At 40.2% G+C, this 16,140-nt stretch overlaps 1 protein-coding gene across 3 annotated transcripts in view; it reads right to left on the minus strand.

The window, feature by feature from the left end:
- The window catches only part of IMPACT (impact RWD domain protein), a 27,067-nt gene extending 11,208 nt beyond the window's left edge, over positions 1 to 15,859 (minus strand). For all 3 annotated transcript variants that reach the window (XM_030810639.1, XM_003261991.2, XM_030810640.1), the window contains exons 1-7: positions 15,712 to 15,859; positions 14,455 to 14,583; positions 13,583 to 13,635; positions 12,126 to 12,188; positions 4,875 to 4,960; positions 2,349 to 2,471; positions 788 to 891 (exon numbers count right to left, since the gene is read on the minus strand). In XM_030810639.1, the coding sequence (XP_030666499.1) occupies positions 788 to 891; positions 2,349 to 2,471; positions 4,875 to 4,960; positions 12,126 to 12,188; positions 13,583 to 13,635; positions 14,455 to 14,583; positions 15,712 to 15,747 (594 nt within the window). In that variant the 5' untranslated portion in view covers positions 15,748 to 15,859. The remainder of the gene's footprint in view (positions 1 to 787; positions 892 to 2,348; positions 2,472 to 4,874; positions 4,961 to 12,125; positions 12,189 to 13,582; positions 13,636 to 14,454; positions 14,584 to 15,711) is intronic.
- Between the last annotated feature and the right edge of the window lie 281 nt (positions 15,860 to 16,140).

Here is a 16,140-nt window from a genome sequence, read left to right on the forward strand (position 1 = left end):
TTTAAAAAATGTAACTTTACAGGTAGTATTGAAATTGCCTCGTATATCAATAATGCAAGCTGAGCTACATTACAGAAGCAAGGAAGAAGAAAAGGATTCTGCTGAAAGGAGAATGAGAAAGGCAAAGACCTAGGAATAGTTTACGGCTGAAACCTCTCCCATTTATATCCCTGGGTGGAAATAAGGTCACCTAACATCAAGAAGCACAAAGGAAAGTAAGTCAGGTAGGGAGGACTTGGTTTAGCCAGTCTGTCCAATGTCCCCTTTGTTGAATAAATAACAGTGGAATGGACTTAGTTTCACAGAACTCCCATCTGACAGGACAAATAATTCTTTTTGACAAGATACTAAGCATCATAATTTTCTATAATAACACAATAGGTGTTTCTTAAAGATTCATTAGAGTGTTAACCCCTAATCAGAGTTTAGATACAATTTTGAAAGCAGTGACAGGCCTGGCTAGGTGGCTTATGCCTGTAATCCCAATACCTTGGATTGGGAGGCTGAGGCAGGAGGGCTGATTGAGTCCAGATTGAGACCAGCCTGGGCAACATGGTGAGACACCATCTCAAAAAAAAAAAAAAAAAGAAAGAAAGCAAGCAGAGACAAACAGAAACAAAACAAATCTTCCGTGATTCACAGTAATTTGGGAGTAGAAAAATGAACAAATAATTTTTATCTTATATGAAAATAAAACATAAAAGTAAAAACAAGGGCATTATTGCAAAATCATTTACCTGAATTATTTTAGTAAATCATCAAAGTGAGCTAGACAAAGGAACTTTACCTGTTTGGGACAAACTACTGGAGCCAAGTGTGCCTGAAAAGTACTTCTTCGGTCTGTAATAGGAATGCCATGATCAATCGGAGGTAATTCTTCTACTTCTACTTCTAGAAATGTAGAAGAAACTTTATTTTTTAAAAAGCCTTACAGTCAAAATACTGAAAAAAATAAAATGGGGGGGCAGCTGGGAAGGAAATGTAAATTACATTGCAAATCAACTAAAATAAACCATTAATTGTTATCTACCAAAATTAAATTTAAATTATAATTTTAAGTAAAAAGTTTCTAAGTATATTGTACATAAGATTAAATACTTGATTTATAAATGATTTCCACCTGCCAAGGTTACCCAGGGGAAGCAGTGGGTTGGGAGTAAACCTGAACTGCTGCAGTCAGTAGTATAAGTTGGTACAATATCTAATATATAATTTTTAAAAGTATAAAGGGGTCCTGAAACCAAATATTTATAGCTAATATAAAATTTATTTATCAGTTTCACTGTTGTTAGACCTCTGAGTTGGGAAAACTATGAATTTATATTCTTTATATTGTGTAGCTATAATATAATGCCTTCTGCTAATGAAACTGTTTCTACTTCACATGATGGAATTAAATACATCAATAATATATCCAATTGATATTCCTTAAAGAGCATCATGATTTCCAGTTATTACACCTCTTAAAACAAGTTTAAGGATCATGGCTGGGCATGGTGGCTCACGCCTGTAATCCCAACCCTTTGGGAGGCTGAGGGAGTGGATCACCTGAGTTCAGGAGTTCGAGACTAGCCTGGCCAACATGGTGAAACCCAATCTCTACTAAAAATAAAAAAATTAGCCAGGCATGGTGGCATGTGCCAGTAATCCCAGCTACTTAGGAGGCTGAGGCAGGAGAATCACTTGAACCTGGGAGGCAAGGTTGCAGTGAGCTGAGATCGTGCCACTGCACTCCAGCCTGGGCGACAGAACAAGATTCTATCTCAAAAAAACAGAAACTGAACTCAAGCTGGGCACAATGATGTGTGCTTGTAGTCCCAGCTACTCGGAGGCTGAGGTGGAAGGATCACTTGAGCCCAGGAGTTCAAGGTCAACTCAGGCAACACGGTGAGACCTCATCTCTCAAAAAAAAACTCCTAAAGGCATTTTACTAGCTTTAATTTCTGGGGCTGCACTTTCAGTTAATATATTTTGTATTTGTGAGCATAGACTAAAATTTAATCCTGAAACATCAGGAAACAGCTAAGGATTTCAATACAGAAATGTAAAAACATGATGTTAACTAAAAACGTTAATAGCCTTTCTTAGTTTCAATTTCTTCCATCACTAAATCAAAACTCTAGAAAGTAGGGGGAAAAGAGTAAATTTCCATTTTTTCCTTGCCATTCTGATAAGACTTGGCAAACACCAAAATTGCCAACAGGCAGGAAAAAATTAATCTTATCTGCAAATTAATAACTCCTTCCTAAAACTGGAGAAAATTAGTAAATTTCTCTATCATCTCAAAGAACAATACATAATACTACCAACCCACTCTCCTCAAAAGAAATTAGTTAGTAACATTATACCTGTCCGAGTTTCACTGATATCAAAATCCAATGCTTTAACCGAACTTTCCGGCTGACATGCTAAAATGAGATCATCTTCACATTCAACATCTTCCTCTTCAGTTTTCTTCTTTACATCTGGGCCTATGTGAATATGAGACACAATTACTCTATGACGCAGGTAAGAAATGACGCTTTTTAAAAAAATTACTGGGTCTTGGGTTCTAAATACCACTCTTCAACGAAAGGAACCAGCACTCAGCCCATAGAGGAAACTGGTTGATTCCTGAGTTGGAGCAAGGAAAACTACAAGATGAACCTGGAAGCTCATGTGGATCCACAAACTGGGAAATGCTCAAAAAGAGATGGGGCTTATAAAAAGAACACAGGAGTTAACCTGAAGGGGCTCTTAAAGGTCAAAGCTAGAACAATTTGAGCAACAAAAAAAATAATGATCGGATGGCATTTTAACCCATGGGACTGAAATAATATACATGAGTCCATACTGATAATAAAACAGATAAACAAATACATACACAAATGGGAAGAGACATCCCTTCCTCGTAATAGAATTCCAATTACTAAATGAGGAAGGAATGAAGAAAACAGAAAAATCATCATCAGGCAAACACCACAGTGATAAATATTGTGACAAGTTCCATGGATAGATACTAAAATCAGTGGCAGAAAGTTTAAGGAGAAACAGGATATTAGCATAGCTTCAAAGTATCTCCGTCAAGCTACAAAGAGAAAAGATAGTAACTGCAATGGTTAATCTTACATGTCAACTTGTCTAGGCCACAGTATCCATGTATTTGTTTACTTTTGACACAGAGTCTCATTCCGTCACCCAAGCTGGAGTGCAGTGGTGCCATCTCAGCTCACTGTAACCTCCGCCTCCCAGGTTCAAGTGATTCTCCTGCCTCAGCCTCCCAAGTAGCTGCAATTACAGGCATGTACCACCATGCCCGGCTTAATTTTTGTATTTTCAGTAGAGACAGGGTTTCGCCATGTTGGCCAGGCTGGTCCCGAACTCTTGACCTTAAGTGATCCACCCACCTCGGCCTCCCAAAGTGCTGGGATTATAGGTGCAAGCCACTGTGCCCAGCCTCAGTACCCATATATTTGGTTAAACACTATTTTAGATTTTTCTCTGAAGGTATTTTTTGGATGAGATTAACAATTAAGTCAGTTGAATTTGAGTAAAGCGGATTGTCTTCCATATGGGCTTCATCCAATCAGCTGACGGCCTTAAAAGACTGACCTCCCCAGAAGAGGAAATTTTTCCAGCAGACCATCTTTGTTTTCAAACCGCAACATTCACTCTTCCCTGGGTCTGCAGGCCTGCCAGCCTATCCTGCAAATTTTGGACTTGCCACCTTCCACAACTGTATAAGCCAATTTCTTAAAATATATTTCTCTCTTTGTGTGTGGGTACATACACACATATAAATACACACATACATTCAATTGGTTCTGTTTCTCTGGAGAACCCTGACTACAGGATTTACAGTGGAGACATTTGGCAAACACCACCGTAACCGAGACATCAAGGTAAATATCACCAATAATAAGGCATATGATACAACAGGCACAGTGGCTCACACCTGTAATCCAAGCACTTTGGGAGATCGAGGCAGGAGGATCACCTGAGCATAGGAGTTTGAGACCAGCCTGGGCAACATAGGGAGACCTCGTCTATACAAAAAATTTTTAAAGTAGCTAGGATTGAACAATGAGAACTCATGGACACAGGAAGGGGAACATCACATTCCAGGGACTGTTGTGGGGTGGGGGGAGGGGAGAGGGACAGCATTAGGAGATATACCTAATGCTAAATGACGAGTTAATGGGTGCAGGAAATCAACATGGCACGTGGATACATATGTAACAAACCTGCACATTGTGCACATGTACCCTAAAACCTAAAGTATAAAAAAAAAAAAAAAAAAAAAGTAGCTAGGAGTACACCACCACTCCCAGCTACTAATCTTACTCCATCATGAGAAAACACTGGACAAACCCAAATTGAGGGGCATTCTACAAAATAGCTATCAGTAGTCTCCATAAGTGTCAAGGTTATATAAGTCAAGGAAACACTGAGCAACTGTTTACAGACTAAAGGAGAGTAAAGAGAAACAACAATGGAAAGCAATGCAGAATCCTAGACAAGATCCTAGACAGAATGGGACAGCCCGAGATTTCATAACATTTTCAGAATGGCACACAATTTAAAACTTATGAATTATTTCTGGAAATTTCCATTTAATATTTTCAGACAACAGTTGACCACAGGTAACCGAAACCATGGAAAGCGAAATCTCAGATAAGGAGGAATACTGTAACACAAAATCAAAGAGGCTAAACCTTACAGAAAGAAATAACTATAATTACATGAGTAATTAAACTTTTCAGAGAAACTTGGATTTTATAATATACAAACCATAACCAGAATACAGATTTTCATATTAAATTTCAATTAGAGGAGCTACATAAAAATGTAATTATTATAAGTTAAAGAGTATTGATAGTATTTTTCAATCCTACCTGGTTCTGTCATTTGAGATTTTTGTATAAGAACATCTCTTATTTTCTCCACCCACAGGTAAAGAATACTTTCACCGATATTCTGTCTAAAAAAAATTCAGGGGAAAAAAAATTTGTTATTTCAAAAATCATCTTCTCAAATTCAAGAAGATACAGACATTCACAATCCAAGACATTATAAACAATCTAAACGTTTCTTTTTTAAAATAATTTATAAAAACCTGGGGTTTATCAACATTTGTGTCTGAGTATTTAATACAGGTTATATAGCAACCTTAAAAATTCCAGTTGACTCCAAAATTAACATGGCTTACTTTAAAATAAGCAGAAGAGCTGTAACCAAAGAGGGGAATAAACATTTCCAAACTAGATGGATTAGAGAAATATAAATGTGACTTAGTTTCTGTAAGTGGATACAATCTTTCAGTATCGATGTCTGATCATTGCTTGCTTTTTTAAACTTTTTTAAGAATTTCAAACCACTTATTTGGTACACTTATCATTTAGTATACTTATCTCAACAAGAAAGAATGCAAAGCATATGGGAAACTCCTTCGGGAGTCAATTTACAAGACCTAAAAGACAATTCAACAATTTTATATTCATATCTTGTTTCTGACAAAATATTCTATTGCCTAAATTGATTCATTTTGGTTCCAAATGATGTTTGGTTGCCTCAGATAACTAAATCCATCTCAAAGGATCACTGAGAAAAAGAATGTGTCACGGGTTTTAAAGTCATGTCCATAGTTATGTTAAATGATGGTAACAGCAATAAAATAAAGGCCCAAGTGTCTGCTCTTTAGAGAAAGACACTAATTGTAGGTAAGTATGGTATGTGTTTAAAGATATCACCACCCTACTATATAGTAACACCTCACCTCCTTCCTCTAAGTTTCCCTTGAAACCATTATCTCTCTTTATCACTACTCATCGGAACCCACCAAAACGTTCAAAACAAGCAGAGAGAAGAAAACAACATTGTTTTTAAATAATTCTATACCCTCAAATCCTCTCCATCACACCCACAATTCCTAGTACTAAAACTAAATACTTGTATTGGTTGATACAACAGTAAAGCTAGTCACTAAAATGCACTAAGCTGTGTGAAGTTAAACTAATCATTTGATCTGAGTTTCTGTCACCTAATTTTCAATATTATAAGCTGGATGAGATGATTTTTAAAATAAGAACAGCCCAGGGCCGGGCGTGCTGTAATCAAAACACTTTGGGGGGCCAGAGTGGGCAGATCAGCTGAGCTCAAGAGTTCGAGACCAGCCTGGGCAACTTGGCAAAACCCCATCTCCACAAAAAAAATACAAAAATTAGCCAGAGGTGGTGGTGCGTGCCTGTAATCCCAGCTACTCAGGAAGCTGAGGTGGGAGGATTGCTTGAGCCTGGGAGATGGAGGTTGCAGTGAGTGGAGACTGCAGTGAGTGGAGATCGTGCCACTGCACTCCAGCCTGGGCAACAGAAAAAGACCCCTTCTCAAAAAAAAAACAAAAACAAACAAACAAAAAAAACAGGCCAGATGTGGTGGCTCACACCTATAATCTCAGCACTGTAGGAGGATAGCTTAAACCAAGAGTTTGAGACCAGCCTGGGCAACAAAGCGAGACTCTGTCTCTGCAATAAATTAAAAAACTTAGCCAGGCACAGTGGTGTGTGCCTGTAATCCCAGCTACTTGGGAGGCTGAGGTGGGAGGATCACTTGAACCTGGAAGTTTGGAGGCTGAAGTGAGCTATGATTGCACCACTGCACTCCAGCCTGGGCGACACAGCAAGACTTCATCTCAAAAAAATAAAAAAAAAAAATTTTAAAGAACAAAAAAATGATAGCTGCTAGTTTAATGCTTACAATATTATCCCCTTTTTACGGATGAGAAAATAGACACAAAGAGATGACACTATTTAAAAAACTGACTCCAAAAGCCTGACTGAAAACAGCCTTAACCTCAGCTCGACTAAACTTTATATGGGCCCATTCCTGACTCTAGCCCTTACCTCCCTTTTCTTAGAGCATTTTCTTTAGAAAACTTGTCATTGTAAATTCCTTCTCCATCTCCTTGGGATATATGTAAATCTTTTTATAGAAAACTTTAATTGGTTTTACAACCCAGGAAATGTCTTTCTCAAGGACCTGGAAACCATCCCTTTGAAACACATCATCAAAGAAGACACTGCCCTTATCTTCCAGTGTCTGTGGGAGAATAGGAGGCTAACTTCAATGGGGTACCTATTAGTAAACACAGATGGCCTACTCACAAAGAGAAATATTTGCAAACTCAACAATAACTCAATATGCCCAACACACCCGATTAATGGCCCCACATAATATCTTTCAGTACTTTTCCACTAGCTCATCCTGGCCCTTAAAAACCCTTCTGCCTTTTGTTTCAGAGGAGTTGAGTTCACACTTAGTTCTGGCCTCTTTCCCCTATTGCAGTGGCCTTGAATACAGTCTTCCTTGTCTGTTTAACTTTATCCATTGTAATTTTTGATTCAAGAAGCCTCACTCACCAACATTAAAACCTAAGATTCCATGATACATCAAAATGTGAAGAGATGTAGAAAATTTCAAAAATTATTTTCTTGGATTTCTAAATTAAATATTGCTATAATAGATGATCACAAAATCAAATACTATAAAAAACTTGTAATCCTTTTCACTTTCTCTTAAACAGTATCATATTCTAAGTATTTTAAATGTATTTACTTTTTGTTTTATCAAGTTATTTTCATTTATTCAAAATATTCATATGCAAAATATTTAAATAAAAATTAAGGGCTGGGCACAGTAGTGTATGCCTGTAATTTCAACATTTTGACATGCAGAGGCAGACAGATCACTTGAGGCCAGGAATTTCAGACAAGTCTGGGCAATGTAGCGAGACCCCTTCTTTACAAAAAAATACAAAAATTAGCCAGTGGTGGCACACCTATACACCCAGATACTCAGGAGGCTAAGGTAGGAGGATCACTTGGGCCCAGGAGGTCAAGGCTACAGTGAACCATGCTCATGCCACTGCACTCCAGCCTGGGCAACAGAGAGACACCCCATCTCAGAAAAAAAAAAAAAGTAGGTACAATAACCAAACTAATCTACATCTAATCAGTCACCAAGTCCTAGCTTATATATATATATATATATATATATATATTTTTTTTTTTTTTTTTTTGAGACAGAGTTTTACTCTTGTTGCCCAGGTTGGAGTGCCAATGGCGCGATCTCAGCTCACTGCAACCTCTGCCTCCCGGGTTCAGGCGATTTTCCTGCCTCAGCCTCCCAAGTAGCTGGATTACAGGCATGCGCCACCATTGCCCAGCTAATTTTGTATTTTTAGTAGAGATGGGGTTTCTCCATATTGGTCAGGCTGGTCTCGAACTCCTGACTTCAGGTGATCCGCCTGCCTCAGCCTCTCAAAGTGCTGGGATTACAGGCATGAGCCACCGTGCCTGGCCAATATATTTTTAAGTATTTCTTTAACTGACCTTCTTCTCTATTCATATTCTTGTTGCCTTAATGAAGGCCTCCACTATATCCCTCCTGGGTTACTGACTGCTCTTCTAAAGAGTCCCTTCTTCACAGACTTACTTTTTATATATTTATTTTTGAGACAGAGTCTCACTCTATCACCCAGACTATAGTGCAGTGACTCAACCTCGACCTCCTGGACTCCAGTGATCCTTCCACCTCAGCCTTCCAAGTAGATGGGATTACAGGCACGCCCCATCACACCCAGTTAATTTTTATTTTTTTAACTTCTATAGAGATGCAGAAGGTCTCACTATGTTGCCCAGGCTGGTCTCAAACTTCTAGCTTCAAGCAGTCCTCCCACATAAGCTTCCCAAAATGCTGGGATTACAGACAAAAGCTATCATACCTGGCCCATGTTTAATTTTTAAAAACCTGTATTTCCCCCTTGCTGCCCTCTGCTGGAATTATATGGAAAATATGATTAAAAGTTGTCACAAAAGGCCAGGCGTGGTGGCTCAGGCCTGTAATCCCAGCACTTTGGGAGGCTGAGGCAGGTGGATCACTTGAGGTCAGAAGTTCAAGACCAGCCTGGCCAAAATGCTGAAACCCCGTCTCTACTAAAAATACAAAAATTAGCCAGGCGTAGTGGTGTGCGCCTGTAATCCCGGCTACTCAGGAGGCTGAGGCACAAGAATTGCTTGAACCTGGGAGGCGGAGGTTGCAGTGAGCTAAATTGCACCACTGCACTCCAGCCTGGGCAACAGAGCAAGACTCAGTCTCAGAAAAAGAAAAAAAAAAAAGTTGTCACACAAAAGTTTTAAAAATAAAGCCAGGTGTGGTGGTATGTGCCTGTAGTCCAGTTACTCGGGAGGCTGAGGCAGGAGGATCACTTGAGGCTTGAGCCCAGGAGTTCAAGGCCAGCTTGGGCAACACAGTGAGGCCCTATTTAAAAAAAAAAAAAAAAATCTTTTAAAAGTAAGATGTGTATTTCTACTTAGACTACGTGTGTGAAAATAATACCACTGGACCAAGGTTATTCGAGTGCATTAAATAAACAAGACCCATATTCCACCATTAGAACAAACTATATTGTAATCTCTGACACTTCCTAAGTCTCAAATAGCTCAAGTGAACTAGTTAAAGAGAAAAGGAAAGTTGTGTCCTGTGGAAAGGTATCTTTTAGTAAAAGGAGGACTTTTGGGAGAGGGGACAGGCAGGTGAAGAGCCACTTCTGAGTGTATGACATTGTACATGGGTAAGAAAAAACGCTAACTGATGAATGTGATTAACATGATGGAAGCTAAGTGTGGAAAGATTTTCAAGGAGGAAGTGGTCAATACCACCAAAAGTTAGGTAAGAGCTGAAAAATGGCCACTAGATGAACAATTCTGGTGTTAATGGTGAACAAATCCACAGTATACTGATCTTATTCTATTGGGGTGGGGGGGGCAGATAAATTGGCAAATATGAGAGGATTATAGAAAGAAGTTTGTTGGGGGCACAAAAGTTGGAGTGGCCAGTAATGTTAGGGAGAGATTCAGAAAACATTTAATTAATGAAATACTTATACTTCCACCAAGGATGACGGAATCACTAAATGGGGACCCAAGGAAGACCATACTCGCTCTAGGCAGGAAGAAGTAGAATGGATTCCACAACAACTTACCATTTTCTAATTAAATATTTTGGGAGGAAAAGAAACCTGGCCTGGATCCCAGGGACACAAAGAGGGACTGTCATTGTACCAAATGGAGTGGCCACCTAGAACATATAATACAATCCTTACTAGATCCTGGATTACAGGAAAACTGATATTCCAGAACATTATTTTACTAAATTATTTCATTAAAATTAATCTAAATCATAGATATATCTTCTCTAGACAACTGCATTATCCCCCTAACTGATGTCCCACATCTACTCTTGCTACCTTCCAAACACTACTTCAAACAGAAATAGAATGATCTTTTTAAATGAAAATATTATCATGGCCAGGCACAGTGGCTTAAACCTGTATCTCTGCACCTTGGGAGGCCAAGGCAGGAGAACTGCTTGAGGCCAGGAGTTTGAGACCAGCCTGGACAACAAACCAAGGCTCCACCTCTACAAAAAAAAAATTTTTAAAAAAATTAGCTGAAGGCAGAGCATGGTAGCTCACGCCTGTAATCCCGGCACTTTGGGAAGCCAAGGTGGGTGGATCACTTAAGGTCAGGAGTTCGAGACCAGCCTGGCCAACATGGTGAAACCTCGGCTCTACTAAAAATACAAATATTGGCTGTGCGTCGTGGTGGGCACCATAGTCCCAGCTACTCGGGCGGCTGAGGCTGGAGAATTGCTCAAACCCGAGAGGCAGAGGTTGCAGTGAGCCGAGATCATGCCACTACACTCCAGCCTGGGCAACAGAGCAAGACTCCATCTCAAAAAATTTAAAAAAAAATTTTTTTTAATTAAAAAAATTAAAATTAGCTGGGCATGGTGGCACCTATCTATAGTCCCAGCTACTCAGAAGGCTGAGGTGGGAGAAATCGCTTGAGCCTGAGAGGTCAAGACTGCAGTGAGTCACTACTGTGCCACTGCACTCCAGCCTGGGCAAGAGAGCAAGAACCTGTCTCAAAAAAAAGAGAAAATCTTATCATGGCACCCTACTACTTAAAACCCTTCTCTGCTTCCAGCTGTTCCTAGTATAAAAACAGAATCTTTAACATAACCTGCAAAACTCTGCGAGACCTGTCTTGTCTACCTCTCCAGGTCCTTTTCCCACCATATTCCCTCCATCTCATCCTGTCTCTTACCACTGCATATCACCATTACTGTTTCCTGTAATGTGCCAAGCTCCCCAACACCAAGGCTTGTGCTGTGGCCTCTCACTGGAATTACCATCCCCTAATTAACTCCGCTTTTAAGTCAAGCAAGCCATCCCTCACCTCCTAGACTATGTCAGGTCTTGTTTCAAACTCAATTAGTTTTGCATATCTTCCTTTCATAGAACTTACCACAGCTATTGTTATAGTCATTTTTACAATGTTATAAGTAATATCTCTCCCATACCATAAATTCTAACTGCCATGAAAAAGGGCACTTCTGTTCATGCTAGCCATACCTGCACCCAGGATCTAGTACAGTGCCTGCCATGTAATATTTATTGAATGAAGGAATGAATGAAAAATATAGCCCATCAACAGATTCTGAGTCTTATGGCCTAATACAAGGGAAATTACCATTCAAACTACATAGAGATTTAATAAATAATTACACTTAGGATTCTGTAATCAATTTCATTCTACGTAGCCTATGAAAATACCAAATCAAAGCAGTATCTCTGAATTTACTTTCACAAGTTGGCTAAGTGTTTTTGTTTTTTAAGAAGATCCTTTTAGCAAATAATTTTTTTTTAATTTATTGAGATTGAGGTGGGGGTCTCACTGTATTGCCCAGGCTAATCTCGAACTCCTGGGTTCAAGCAATCCTCCCATCTCAATCTCCTGAATAGCTGGGATTACAAGCCTATGCCATCGTACCCAGCTTGGCTAAATGCTTTTTACAGTTATTAGCTCTAAATATTACTGTATTTTTGTATCTAAGTAGAAGCTATGAAATGTATATATAAAATTATACAACTAACCTTTCAAGGTCTCTTCAAGTGAGTCCTTTTTGTTAAAGCAGAGGTAGCTTTAAAAAGTTTAGAAAGGTTCTAACAAAGGGTTCACAGATTCAACAAAAGCCCACAATACAATCACTAACAGAATTATTTTAAAAAATCACCTGTCACTTACATATATATTTCCTCAAGGCTATTTGATAAATCCGCACGTTCTTGCCCTTTAAGCCAAGGAGCACTAAGATTAAATAAAACAATTAAGAAGATTATTCAAGGATTATGTTTATATCTCAAATTACTGATTACATCACAAATAAATATTTTTGGCTTTAAAAAATTATTTTCATAGATGGTCTTATATTTGTATAAATCTATATGTTGCAAAATGCTTTCATTAGCATTAATTCATTCAGCCTTCCCAAGAAACCATGACAAAACCCACACCAAAATTACTCTGTTTTAATGGTTTAAAAATTGGCCAGGCATGGTGGCTCATACCTGTAATCCCAGCACTTTGGGAGGCCGAGGCGGGCAGATCACCAGGTCAGGAAATCGAGACCATCCTGGGTAACACGGTGAAACCCCGTCTCTACTAAAAATACAAAAAATTAGCCGGGCATGGTGGCAGGCGCCTGTAGTCCCAGCTATTCGGGAGGCTGAGGCAGAAGAATGGCGTGAACCCAGGAGGCGGAGCTTGCAGTTAGTCAAGCACACCACAGCACTCCAGCCTGGGAAACACAGCAGGACTCTGTCTCAAAAAAAAAAAAAAAAATTCTGAAAAGGACATTTATGTTTACAAGCATTCTATATCATTTGCAATAAATAAAAATAAAAATTTACAGACCCATTATTAATAGTAAGCATTAATGCTACGGTTTTAAAATATGTGCACAAAAAAAACCTAATAGGTAAAAATTCTAGTAATTGAGTTTTTTTTTTTTTTTTTAAGGCTAATTAAGTGAAGCAGTGGGAGTGAAGAAGAAACAAAGAAATCTAACCAGTTGTGATCAATTACTGGTTATAAACCAATCACTGGTCTACAATCAGACCAGCCTAGTAATTGAGATTTTTATGCAATTCTGTTCCCAAGGGTTTCTACATATTACTAGGTGATGGGACCAAGGTAGATGAAATATCACTTGCATCAACAGGTCATGGCTCATAAAGATTAAGCTTGGGCTGCTAAGAAGATTGTTCATCCACATCAACGGGGAAAGGGGCAGGGAGAAACACCAGAAGCATCATAGGTAACTCCTGGAAGGCAGGCAGTCTTACAGATACATCAAGGAACTGTGGCTAGGTCAGGAGAACTAGGTTAGGAGAAACTCTAAGTGCCAAGGTTTCTAGATTACTAGGCTAAAGAGGAAGGTTTCCTTCCTCATCTCAAAAGACAATTCTGTAGCTACTTCACCTCTACGAACCTTGTGATTCTCTTTTATACTAAGTGGCATATTTCATTGTTTTATAGAATTTAATTTTTATTTAAATGCTCTATACCAAACCCAAAAGGTATTTTTAATTTCTATATACATTTTAATAAGAAAGGTATTTTATGTAAACGCAAAGCACAGTATAAACATCTTTCAAAATATAATCTTTTTACAACAATATAAATGTAGAAATACAGCTTACTTCAACTGGTAGATAGGTGGAGCTGTACCTGGGTATTCATTCGGCAGCATCACCTACAATGCAGGTTCAAAAACATCTGTTTACACTTCATCAAGGTTCAAAGGTAACCATATTTATAAAGCTAGCAACTGGACAAAAAGGGCAAGGAGGACAGAGATGAAAGGAAAAGGAAACTGAAATATGGACATTATACCCTGACCCCAAGTGGATGGAGTGGCATTATAATATTTTCTGGGTAGTTTTCAGAAGAAATACTACAAAAATCCTAGGAAACACTATTAACTATATGAAATAGCTAACATATAATAGAGAACCATACATACTTCTTTTCAAATCAGTATTATAAAAACAAACACTGGCAAAAACTGTTTTGCATCCTTTATGTTGAAAGTACATACAAGCAGTCATCAAAGATTAAGCACTAAGAAAAGCCATAGCTGACCTTTTCATTTATTTTATCCTAACTACAATTGATCATTGATCATTGATTCTCAATTAATAAAGAAATGAATGTCTCCTCTACGAGTCATCTACATTATTAACCTCTCCTTCCTTTTAAATGTTAGCCATCTTTCCAGGTTTGGACCCTCTCCTATTAGATGAAGAGAATAATGAAGGGAAGCAAAACTACAGTCTCTCAAGGGTACATTTAAAACTTTTAAATGATTAAAAGCATTGGATTAGAAAGACTGAAACTATCAGTTAATGTATGATTTGAAAGTGACCTGAGATGTAACTGCCCATGTGTTTAATCATTGATAAAAGCCAACAACAATTTAGAAAACAACACAAATAATCATTAGAATACAGAAGTCAACCATATAGTTCATACTGTAACTGAAAGATGGCTGCAGGGAAGAGGGAAAAAGTACCTGCAAGCAAAGTGTCCATTTGGGGTCATCTATATCGTCGCTAATTCTAATACAAAATATTTTGGCACAGTCATCAATGACACACCACTCCTCGCCATAAATGGCTGCCATTGCTTCAATTTCCTCATTCTGAAAGAAATTGATTTTTTTTAAAGTCAAGAAATGTACATATCTCAAAACCCTATTCTTACTACTTTACAAGATATTCGCATTCAACATTACCAGAGTAGATAAACGATTCCTAGATGAGCCTTACCAGGCCAAATGTTTCTTAAGAGCAGTTCACCATGTTCTGCTGTCTGGGTAGTTGCTAGGCGCTACTCCAATGACTGGAGCCAGCCTTGCTACTGCATTACTGTGCTTTTGGCCACTGTTAAGCCAAAATATAATATATATGCACTCCCATACTTTGTAGTGACCTTTCACACGTGAAAAGATAAACCTATCTTCTCTGTTCCACCTTCTCTTTTTTAACAGGTAATCTCCACCCCTGACTCCCACCCCCAATAGCTCTGCCCCACATTATCTGTATACTCCTGCTGGGTGTCTCACTGGTTCTTTCGTATTAAATTTTGTGTGGGGGGGAGTTGGGGAGGGGGTACACAAGGACTAGATGGGTGGTTGGTTGGTTGGTAATCAAATCCTTAAAACATTTCATAAATTATTCTTTGGGCTTAGGGTTAAAAAAGAAAAACAACTGGAGGACCTAAAGGGAAAAGATGGGAAGCAAAGTATCCATTCGACTTCGCAGCATTTCATTTTGTACTCACAGCCCTGTAGGAAAAGACTTATGATCGCCCACGTGAACAAGGCACAGGGAAAGCTCGATGCCAAGGACCAGAAGGAGTGAGATTCGGTGGGCTCTCGGGGACCTCCAGGGTCTGGGCTATTGCCATTTTGCAAAGGGGGAAACCCGAATTCTTAAGTGATTTGTCCAAGATGACCCGGCGGCGGCAGGGTGGGGAGCGAAACCCCGGTTTTTGCCTTCGGCCCAGAGCTGCTTAGTCGCGTGTTAATGGTTGACGAGGACACCGTCCGAGACAGGCCGAGCCCGCGGCCGCCGAGGAGCTGCCGGCCTAAGAGCGCTCGGCCTAGGGAAAGCGCCGGGAAAATGGAACGCGGTGGAGCAAATGGCGTGGCCACTGCTGGCAGAACCCGGGGCGGCCCCGGGCGGAGGGCCCCTCGGCTGAGGAGGACTGGGATGGCGAGGCGAGCCCAAGCCGAGCCTGGAGAGACAGCACCCCGCCGAGGCCTCACCTGCCTCTGGTCGCTCCCTGCGTCCCCCTCAGCCATGTGGCCCCTGGACCTGCCCTGCAGCCGCCGCCTGCCAGGTCCGGAGCGCGGGGGCGGGGCGCTGCGGCTGCGAGCCGAGAGCTGGCTGCGGCGCGGCCCGACCCGGAACCGCAACCCTGCCACGCCGCGCCGCCGGCATCTGCTTCCGGGTGGCGGGCCGAAGGGTGTAAGGGGCTCCTGGCCCCCGGGTTTGGGGTGGGGTTCTTGGTTGGGGCCTTGCTCCCGCCTTCACTCTCTCCCGTAGGGCGGAGACCCAGGGAATGCCGACCCTCGCGAGTTGCTGCCAGAGGCCTTCTCAGCTCTGTCTCCTGGGAATGCGCCGGGGCGGGGGGCTTTTGCTTGCCCATTGCGGCCTTGGCGCCATCGGTACGCCCAGGAGACTTTGGGGAGTCA

Source organism: Nomascus leucogenys, chromosome 4 (assembly GCF_006542625.1).
Source record: "Nomascus leucogenys isolate Asia chromosome 4, Asia_NLE_v1, whole genome shotgun sequence".
NCBI classification, from domain to species: domain Eukaryota; kingdom Metazoa; phylum Chordata; class Mammalia; order Primates; family Hylobatidae; genus Nomascus; species Nomascus leucogenys.